The 10,651-nt window shown below is 65.6% G+C and overlaps 1 protein-coding gene across 8 annotated transcripts; it reads right to left on the bottom strand.

Annotated features, from left to right (window-relative positions):
- Nucleotides 1-635: 635 nt before the first annotated feature.
- On the bottom strand, nucleotides 636-10,568 carry LOC126635966 (cytochrome P450 4F3-like). 8 transcript variants are annotated; one of them, XM_050307655.1, is made up of 14 exons: nucleotides 9,920-10,567; nucleotides 9,092-9,236; nucleotides 8,567-8,620; nucleotides 7,822-7,949; nucleotides 6,036-6,157; nucleotides 5,058-5,367; nucleotides 4,678-4,744; nucleotides 4,462-4,591; nucleotides 4,254-4,387; nucleotides 4,102-4,166; nucleotides 3,079-3,161; nucleotides 2,140-2,179; nucleotides 1,841-1,884; nucleotides 1,368-1,386 (listed from the first exon to the last, which is right to left on the bottom strand). In XM_050307655.1, exons 1-14 carry the CDS (start codon nucleotides 10,103-10,105, stop codon nucleotides 1,383-1,385), a joined length of 1,512 nt encoding a protein of 503 aa, XP_050163612.1. In that variant the 5' UTR covers nucleotides 10,106-10,567; the 3' UTR covers nucleotides 1,368-1,382. The 8 variants fall into 8 exon arrangements, with proteins under 8 accessions (XP_050163609.1, XP_050163608.1, XP_050163606.1 ...); XM_050307654.1 differs by lacking the exon at nucleotides 2,140-2,179 and adding an exon at nucleotides 2,009-2,048 and having other exon boundaries at nucleotides 9,920-10,566; XM_050307652.1 differs by lacking the exons at nucleotides 1,368-1,386; nucleotides 1,841-1,884 and adding an exon at nucleotides 636-852 and having other exon boundaries at nucleotides 9,920-10,568.
- Nucleotides 10,569-10,651: the final 83 nt, after the last annotated feature.

Raw genomic sequence — 10,651 nt, 5'->3', positions numbered from 1 at the left:
ACATGGGGTGACATGGCCGTGGATGGTGACATGGAGGGACACAGATGGGGACAGTGACATGGGGTGACACGGACATGGAGGGTGACATGAGGTGACACGGCCATGGATGGTGACATGGAGGGACACAGACAGGGACAGTGACATGGGGTGACACGGCCATGGAGGGTGTCATGGAGGGACACAGACGGGGACAGTGACATGGGGTGACACAGTTATGGATGGTGACATGGAGGGACACAGACAGGGACAGTGACAGGGGGTGACACGGCCATGGAGGGTGACATGGAGGGACACAGACAGGGACAGTGACATGGGGTGACACGGCCATGGAGGGTGACATGGAGGGACACAGATGGGGCCAGTGACATGAGGTGACACAGCTATGGATGGGGACATGGAGGGACACAGACGTGCACAGTGACATGGGGTGACACGGCCATGGAGGGTGACATACGGCCCAAGGGACACACCCACGGAGGGTGGCACGTGTCCCAGGAGGCCACACCCCCGTCAGGGCAGTGACAACATCACGGAGGGACAGCCCCACGTGCCACAGGATGTCCCGTGACCAAGGAGGACACACGGACACCATGAGAGCACCACAATGTCCCTTCTGTGCCACGTTTATTCCCTGCCGCTCCCCCCCGGCGCGACACCCACCCCGCAGGGTGTCCCCACGGTGTCCCCACGGTGTCCCCAGGGTGTCCCTCAGGCCGTGCCGCCGGGCAGCGGCTCCAGCAGCAGCCACAGCCCGTCCTCGGCGCGCAGGATCAGCTCCGGTTTGCGGCGCGGGGGCGGCCGCGCCGGGTCCCTCCGGAGCGAGAACCGCGACAGCGTCAGCGCCGTCACCACCTTCATCTCGGCCATGGCGAAGCTCTGCCCGATGCAGTTCCTACCACCACGGCCCCTGCTGTCACCTCCCGGGTGACACAGGTGCCACCACCACCACCATCACCCTCCCCACCACCACCTTCATCTTGGCCATGGCGAAGCTCTGCCCGATGCAGTTCCTGCCACCACGGCCCCCGCTGTCACCTCCTGGTGACACAGATGCCACTACCACCACCATCACCCCCACCACCACCTTCATCTCGGCCATGGTGAAGCTCTGCCCGATGCAGTTCCTGCCACCACAGCCTCCACTGTCACCTCCCGGGTGACACAGGTGCCACCACCACCACCATCACCCACCACCACCTTCATCTCGGCCATGGCGAAGCTCTGCCCGATGCAGTTCCTGCCACCACGGCCCCTGCTGTCACCTCCTGGGTGACACAGGTGCCCCCACCACCACCATCATCCCCCCCACCACCACCACCTTCATCTCGGCCATGGCGAAGCTCTGCCCGATGCAGTTCCTGCCACCACCAGGGCCCCCACTGTCACCTCCTGGGTGACACAGGTGCCCCCACCACCACCCCTGCCACCACCTTCATCTCGGCCATGGCGAAGCTCTGCCCGATGCAGTTCCTGCCACCACGGCCCCTGCTGTCACCTCCTGGGTGACACAGGTGCCACCACCACCACCATCACCCCCACCACCTTCATCTCGGCCATGGCGAAGCTCTGCCCGATGCAGTTCCTGCCACCACGGCCCCCGCTGTCACCTCCTGGGTGACACAGGTGCCACCACCACCACCATCACCCCCCCCACCACCTTCATCTCGGCCATGGCGAAGCTCTGCCCGATGCAGTTCCTGCCACCACCAGGGCCCTCGCTGTCACCTCCTGGGTGACACAGGTGCCCCCACCACCACCATCACCCCCACCACCACCTTCATCTCGGCCATGGCGAAGCTCTGCCCGATGCAGTTCCTGCCACCACAGCCTCCACTGTCACCTCCCGGGTGACACAGGTGCCACCACCATCACCTCCCCCACCACCTTCATCTCGGCCATGGCGAAGCTCTACCCGATGCAGTTCCTGCCACCACGGCCCCCGCTGTCACCTCCCGGGTGACACAGGTGCCACCACCATCAACCCCCACCAACACCCCCCCACCACCACCTTCATCTCGGCCATGGCGAAGCTCTGCCCGATGCAGTTCCTGCCACCACCACGGCCCCCACTGTCACCTCCCGGGTGACACAGGTGCCACCACCATCACCCCCCACCACCACCATCACCCCCACCACCACCTTCATCTCGGCCATGGTGAAGCTCTGCCCGATGCAGTTCCTGCCACCACGGCCCCCGCTGTCACCTCCTGGGTGACACAGGTGCCACCACCACCACCACCACCCCCGCCACCACCTTCATCTCAGCCATGGCAAAGCTCTGCCCGATGCAGTTCCTGCCACCACGGCCCCCGCTGTCACCTCCCGGGTGACACAGGTGCCACCACCACCACCACCACCCTCCCCAGGGCTGTCCCAGCTGGATGTCACAGCTCGGGGACAACGAGCCCACTGTGAACCCAGCCAGGGTGGGGACGGCCACCACAGGGACCACCACAGGCCACCAGGGACAGTAAACAGGGACCACCTGGGCCACTAGGGATGGCCACTGGGGATCACTAAGGACAGCCACCATGGGCCACTGGCAAAGGCCGTCCCCCAGTCATGGTGAGCCTCAGTGAGGATGGGGGGTGGGACAAGGTCCCCTGCCCATGAGGACATGTGGGGCCAGGCTGGGGTGACAACCAGGGTTGACTCTGAAGGGGGGGCAGAGCTGGAATAAGAGGGGACTCGAGAGGGACAGAGTTGGGGTGGGGAGACTTGGGGGGGACCAACATTGGCGTGGTGGGAACCTTGATTGATGGATGCAAAGCCCAAGGGGGACCCCAGAAGGGACAGAGTTGGGGAGGGGTGACTTGAGGGGACAGCGTTGGAGTGGTGGGGACCTCAGTGGGGGCAAAGGCCAGGGAGGACCCCATAAGAGGGACAGAGCTGGGGTGGGGGGACTTGGCAGGACCAACATTGGGATGACGGGAACCTTGGTGGGAGCAAAGCCCAGGGGTGACCCAGGTTGGGGACCAACCAGGGCAGGGGGGACCCTGTTTGGGGACAGCCCAGAGGTAAGGGTTGCCTTGTGGGGGCACCTTGGGAAGGAGGAACAGGGACCCCACCCTGGTGTACCTGGGGCCGGCGGAGAAGGGGATGAAGGACCCCGGGGACCGTCCCTTGGTGTTCTCGGGGCTGAACCTCAGCGGGTTGTAGACCTGGAGTGACATGGACACTGTCACCGCCACGGGGACAGGGACACTGTCACGCCATGGGGACATGGCTGTCACTGCCATGGGGACTCAACTGTCCCCACCATGGGGACAGGGACATCGCCACACCACAGGGTCACAGCTGTTACTGCCATGGGGAAAGGGACACTGGCACACACACGGCTGTCACCGTCACGGGGACAGGGACACTGTCATGCCATGGGGACATGGCTGCCACTGCCATGGAGACACGACTGTCCCCACCATGGTGACAGGGACACCGCCATACCATGAGGACATGGCTGTCACTGCCATGGGGACATGGCTGTCACCAGCATGGGGACAGGGACATTGCCACACCATGGGGACATGGCTGTCACCAGTATGGGGACAGGGACACTGTCACGCCATGGGGACATGGCTGTCCCCTCCATGGGGACAGGGCTGTCACTACCATGGGGACATGGCTGTCACTGCCGTAGGCACATGGCTGTCCCCTCCATGGGGACATGGCTGTCCCCAGCCATGGGGACAGGGACATCGCCACACCATCGGAACATGGCTGTCCCCACCATGATAACAGGGACACCATCACGCCATGGGAGCATGGCTGTCCCCACCACGGTGACAGGGACACTGGCACACCATGGGGACATGGCTGTCCCCACCAAGATGACAGGGACACCATCACGCCATGGGAGCATGGCTGTCCCCACCACGACGACAGGGACACTGTCACACCATGGGGACATGGCTGTCCCCACCATGATGACAGGGACACTGTCACACCATGGGGACACAGCTGTCCCCACCACAGTGACAGGGACATTGTCACACCATGGGGACAAAGCTGTCCCCACCACAGTGACAGGGACATTGTCACACCATGGGGACACAACTGTCCCCACCACAGTGACAGGGACCTCCCACGCCCTCCTGGCCCTACCTCAGGGTCGGGCCAGAGCTCGGGGTTGTGGTGGGTCCCGTAGATGCTCATCAGGCACATGACCCCTGGTGGGACAGAAACGATGACCTCAGGGACAGGGGACGAGGGGGGGGGCCGGTGACACCGGGGACACCCCAGGGGGGTGGCCTCACCCTTGGGGATGACACGACCGTCACGCAGGGCCACGTCCTGGGTGCAGCGCCGGGACACGGCGGTGACGGGCGGGTGCAGCCGCAGGCTCTCCTTGATGCACATGGTGGTGAAGGGCAGGCGGGACAGGTCCTCCCTGGGGACAAAGCCATGGTGGCACCGTGTCCCCTGAGCATGGGGTGGCTAGGGACGTCCCTGAGGATCTCTCACCACTCGATGTCCTCGGTGTCCCGGCCTGCCAGGAGCTCCCGGACCTCCTGGCGACACCGCTCCTGGTACTCGGGGTGGCCGGCCAGGTTGTAGAAGAGCCAGGCCAGGCCGCTGGCCGTGGTGTCGTGGCCTGTGGGGACAGCGGGTGAGAGAGGGGACACCTGGGTGTCATCCCCCCCCCCAGCTGGCACCTGGGGACAAGGGTGGCGTCCTCACCCTCGAACATGAAGGTGTCGGCCTCGGCCGCGATGTCCTCGTCCGACAGGGTGTTGCCGTCCTCGTCCTGGGGGAAGGGGGAGTGTGAGCCACTGGGCTACCCAGGGCCACCAGTCTGTGGCCAGCCCTCCTCCGTGGCCACCAGTCTGTGGTCAAACCTCCTCCACGGCCACCACCATCCTCTTGGTCATCCCTATGCCCATGGCCACCACTGTGTCCCCCTTGACCACCACCATCCCCCCGTGGCCACCACCATCCCCATGGCCACCACTCTATGGCCAAACCTTCCCCTTGGCCACCACCCTTCCCCCAATGGCCACCACCACCCCCCATGGCCACCACCACCCCCCCATGACCACCACACCCACCCCCCGCCCCACCTTAGCAAGCAGCAGGAGGTCGATGAAGTCCAGGCTGCGACCCCGGTGGCCCTCCAGCAGGTCCTGGTGGCCCTCCAGTGGGTCCTGGTGGCCCTCCAGCGGGTCCTGGTGGCCCAGGCCGGCCAGGGCGCGGCGCCGGCGCTGCACCACGCGGGCGGTGAAGCCGTGGACGGTGGCGCAGGCGCGGGCGAAGCGGCGGCCGTCGGCGGAGAGGCGGTAGAGCCACGGCGGGTGGAGCAGAGGACGGAGCTGGCGCCGCACCACCAGCGAGCTCAGCTCCAGGATGGCCTGGATGTACTCGCTGGGCTTCCTGCGGGGCCAGCGGGCACCGTGGAGGGGCCACCACGGCCACCGGGATGGTCGGTGGGGGGGCTTTGGGGGCAGCCACCAGGATGGCCAATGGGGACTGTGGGGATGGCCACCAGGATGGCCAAGGGAGACCATGGTGGGGCCACCAGGATGGCCACGGGAGATCATGATGGGGCCACCAGGATGGCCAATGGGGACTGTGGTGGGGCTACCAAGATGGTCAACAGGGACCATGGTAGAGCCACCAGGATGGCCAGTGGGGACCATGGTGGGGCCACCAGGATGGCCAATGGGGACCGTGGTGGGGCCACCAGGATGGCCAATGGGGTCCATGGACTTGGCCACCAGGTTGGCCAATGGGATCCATGGACTTGGTCACCAGGATGGCCAATGGGGACCATGGTAGGACCATCAGGATGGCCAACGGGACCATGGTGGGGCAACCGTGGCCACCAGGATGGCCACCAGGGACCAGGATGGCCAAAGGGACCACGGCCAAACCACTGAGACCACCAAGATGAGCAAGAGGGTCCATGGCAGAGCCACCACCACCACCACCGGGATGGGCGAGGGGACCACGGTGGGACCACCAGGATGGGCAAGGGGACAATGGCAGGGCCACCACGACCGCGGGGACGGGCAAGGGGGGGTGGGACGGGTGACACTCACTCCTGGCAGTGGCTCTCGTGGCTGAAGATGCATTTCTGCAGCGTGTCCAGGGTGAGGAGGCTCAGGGGCTGCAGCACCTCCAGCCCCACCGGGCCCTCAGCGGTCGCCGCCCCCCACTTGGCCTGGGGGGGACACCAACAGGGTTAGGGGTGGGACAGGGTGGATTGGGGGTGGGACAGGGATGGGATCAGGGGCAGGACAGGATGGGATTTGGGGGTGTTGAGGGTGGGACAGGGATGGGATCAGGGGTAGGACAGGGATGGGATTTGGGGCTGTTGGGGTGGGATTGGGGTGGGACAGGGATAGGATTGGGGATGTTGGGGTGGGACAGGGGTGGGAGTGGGTGTGGACAGGGATGGGATCAGGGGCAGGACAGGGATAGGATTTGGGGGTGTTGGGGGCAGGACAGGGATGGGATTTGGGGGTGTTGGGGCGGGACAGGGATGGAATTTAAGGGTGTTAGGTGGGATTGGGGTGGAACAGGATTGGGGGTGTTGGGGTGGGACAGGGTGGATCGGGTGTTGGTGGTGGGACAGGGGTGGGATTGGGGGTAGGACAGGGATGGGATTTGGGGGTGTTGGGGCGGACAAGGATGGGATTTAGGCGGTGTTGGGGTGGGATTGGGGGCGGGACAGGGATAGGATTGGGGGTGTTGGGGTGGGACAGGGATGGGATTGGGGGTGGGACAGGGGCAGGATTGGGGGGCAGGACAGGGATGGGATCAGGGGTAGGACAGGGATGGGATTGGGGGGGTGTTGAGGGTGGGACAGGGACGGGGTCGGGGGTGTCTGGGACTGGGACACGAGGTGAGAATTGGGGTCAGGGTGTGCATTGGGGTGTGGACAGGCATTGGGCAGGGTTAAGGGGTAGTTTTGGGTCTGAGTGCAGGACAGGGGATGAGGATTGGGGTTAAGGGCAGGGGATGGGGTTGGGGAGAGCATCTGGGGGTGGGGATTGGGGTCTGGGTGCAGGACAGAGTTTGGGATGTGGGACGGGGTCTGGGGTGCAGGAACAGGTCTCAGGGTGCAGGACAGATCTTGGGGTTTGGGGTGCAGGACAAGGTTAAGGGTGTGGGACAGGGTTTGGGGTGCAGGAATGGGGTTTGGGGTGCAGGACAAGGTTTGGGGTTCAGGGCAGATCTGGGGATGCAGCACAGGGTTTGGGGGTGTAGGACAAGGTTTGGGGTGCAGGGCAGATTTGGGGGTGCAGGGCAGATCTGGAGTGCAGGGTAGATCTGGGGGTGCAGGGCAGATTTGGGGGTGCAGGACAGATTTGGCGTTCAGGATGAGGTTTGGGGTGCAGTGCAGATTTGGGATGCAGGGCAGATTTGGGGGTGCAGGATGAAGTTTGGGGTGCAGGGCAGATTTGGGGGTGTAGGACAAGGTTTGGGGTGCAGGGCAGATGTGGGGGTGCAGGACGAGGTTTGGGGTTCAGGGCAGATCTGGGGGTGCAGGACGAGGTTTGGGGTGCAGGGCAGATTTAGGGGTGCAGGGCAGATTTGGGGTGCAGGGCAGATTTGGGGTGCAGGGTAGATCTGGGGGTGCAGGATGAGGTTTGGGGTGCAGGATGAGGTTTGGGGTGCAGGGCAGATGTGGGGGTGCAGGGCAGATTTAGGGGTGCAGGGCAGATGTGGGGGTGCAGGATGAGGTTTGGGGTGCAGGGCAGATGTGGGGGTGCAGGATGAGGTTTGGGGTGCAGGGCAGATCTGGGGTGCAGGGCAGATTTGGGGGTGCAGGATGAGGTTTGGGGTACAGGGCAGATTTGGGGTGCATCTCGGGGCGCTCACGAGCAGGACGTGGGTGCTCTGGTTGAAGATTCCCGTGTACCCCCGGACCACGTCCCCGTGGAACGCCGGGTTCAGGAGGCGCCGGTGCCGCACCCACCTGTGCCCCCCGCTCAGCAGCAGCCCCTCACCTGGGGGGCACACCCCACTCTGTCCAGGGGGGCACCCAGGGGGGCTGCCCCCATCCCTGCTGCCCCCTCACCTGGGGGGGACACCCAGATCCATCCATGACCACCCAGGGGTGCTGTCCCTGTCCCTGTGAGACCCCCAGATCCATCTGGGACCACCCAGGAGGGCTGCCCCCTCCTCTGTGAGACCCCCAGATCCATCCACGACCACCCAGGAGGGCTGCCCCCTCCCCTGTGAGACTCCAGATCCATCCACGACCACCCAGGAGGGTGCCCCCTCCCCTGTGAGACCCCCAAATCCATCTGGGACCACCCAGGGGTGCTGTCCCTGTCCCTGTGAGACCCCCAGATCCATCCACGACCACCCAGGGGTGCTACCCCCTCCCCTGAGACACCCAGATCCATCCACGACCACCCAGGAGGGCTGCCCCCTCCTCTGTGAGACCCCCAGATCCATCCACGACCACCCAGGGGTGCTACCCCCTCCTCTATGAGACCCCCAGATCCATCTGGGACCACCCAGGGGAGCTGTCTCTGTCCCTATGAGACCCCTGACTCAATCCAGGGGGCACCCAGGGGTGCTGCCCCCCACCCTGTCCCCCCCCCCAGCACCCACTCACCCAGCCAGGGCTTGAGGAAGCCGTAGGAAAACTCGTCCTTGGGGGCAACGAAGGCTGTAGAGAGGGGGGTGGGGTGGGCAGGGGGCCACCAGGATGGGCTGGGGACCACCAGGGTGGGCAGGGGGCCACCAGGATGGGCTGGGAACCACCAGGATGGGCAGAGGGCCACCAGGGTGGGCAGGGGACCACCAGGATGGGCTGGGGACCACCAGGGTGGGCTGGGGGCCACCAGAGTCCCCTCAGGTGGGGACACTTGGGGTGGGGACCCTCTGTCTGCACCCACAGGTTGGTTGGGCTACAACCATGGGTTGGCCATGGGTGACACCTGTGGGTGGCCCTGGGGACCCCTCAAGGACGGGTTGGTGGCCACCTTGAGGTGGCATTTGGACATTCACTGGTCTGGCCATGGGTGACAGCTCCGAGGACCAGAGGGGTTGGGTTGGTGGCCACCACAGGGTGGGTGCCTGGGCACTGCCAGGTGACCGTGCCAGCCCCTGTGACACCTGTGGTGGCCCCGTGTCCTACCTGAGGCGCTGAGGAGGGGCCGGAGGGTGCTGGGGTGGAAGAGGCGCAGGACGGGCAGCCAGGGCAGCCCCCACCACAGGCAGCCCGGGCTGTACCGGGCCACCAGAGCATCCACGGCCTGCAGGTCCTGCTCTGTGCTCCCAGCCTGGGGACACCGGGGACACTGGTCATCCCAGCTCGGGGACACCCAGGGACACCTGTGATCCCAGCATGGGGACATCCAGGGACACCTGTGATCCCAGCATGGGGACACTGGGGACACAGGGGACACCAGTCATGCCAGCCTGGGGACACCCAGGGACACCAGTGGTCCCAACCTGGGGACACCGGGGAAACCGGTCATGCCAGCCTGGGGACACCCAGGGACACCAGTCATCCCAGTCTGGGGACACTGGGGACACCAGTCATCCCAGCTTGGGGACACCAGGGACACCGGGGACACCTACGATCCAAGCATGGGGACACCTGTGATCCCAACCTGGGGACACCAGGGGGCTATGTGTGACCTCGAGGGCACTGCCAGCCGTGGGACACACGTGTTCCCACCTTGGGGACAGCCGTGGGGACATGCGTGTCCTCATCGTGCCTTAGGGACACCCCTATCCCCACCACCCCGTCCCCTCTGTCCCCCGCAGGTGCCACCACCCTGTCCCTGCCCGTTCCCCAGACCTGTTCCCGCTGCCACCACCAGGTGCCACCACTGTCCCTGTCCACCGCCCAGACATCACCGCCTTGTCCCCAGCGTCCCCCCAAAGGTGCCACCGCCCTGTCCCCGCTGTCCCCCCCTCCCTGCCACCTCTCCTGGGTGCCACCCCGCTGTCCCCTCACCATGCCGGTGTGTCCCAGCAGCCAGTTGCGCCACGGGGGGAGGGGGAACCTGTTCAGCTGGCGACAAGTGGCCCGGAAGCGGGCGACAGCCACCACGGCGTCCCAAAGCCACCGCAGCAGCAGGGACAGCAGCAGGGTGCCCAGGGCCACCGCGCCCAGGGGACCGAGCGCCACGGTCACCGCCATGGCAGCACCGTTGGGGACAGGGCAAGGGTCGGGTCGTGGGCGGTGTCACCCGTGGGGTCACATGTCCCCGGAGTGGGTGGCACCCAGCGCGTCCTGGTGGCTTTGTCGCGATGTGTGTCCCGGTGGTGGCGTCCCCTGCTGTAGGTCCTGGTAGCGTTGTCCCCTGACGCGTGTCCCGGTGGCATCAGTCCCCTCCGTATGTGGTGGCATCGTCCCCTGACGAATGTCCTGGTGGCAGCGTCCCCTCGTGTGTCCTGATGGCACTGTCACCCCGAGCGTGGTGGCATCGTCCCCTGACGTGTGTCCTGGTGGGCATCATCGCTGCCACGCGTGTCCTGCTGGCATCGTCCTTCCACGCCTGTGCTGGTGCCATCGTCCCCTGGAGGCTTCGTCCCCTGACACGTGTCCTGGTGGCTTCATGCAGTGACATGCGTGCTCCTGCCACACGCGCTGCAGAATTGTCACCCCGGAAGCACCCCCGTCACACACTCACGTCCCCTGCCCCCTCCCGTGTCCCCCTGTCCCCCCCGTGTGTCCCCGACCCCC

Source organism: Myiozetetes cayanensis, unplaced genomic scaffold (genome assembly GCF_022539395.1).
Source record: "Myiozetetes cayanensis isolate MyiCay16 unplaced genomic scaffold, myiCay2020 scf123, whole genome shotgun sequence".
NCBI classification, from domain to species: domain Eukaryota; kingdom Metazoa; phylum Chordata; class Aves; order Passeriformes; family Tyrannidae; genus Myiozetetes; species Myiozetetes cayanensis.
Note: the sequence above shows the minus strand (reverse complement) of the source record. Positions and strands in the feature narration are given on the sequence as shown.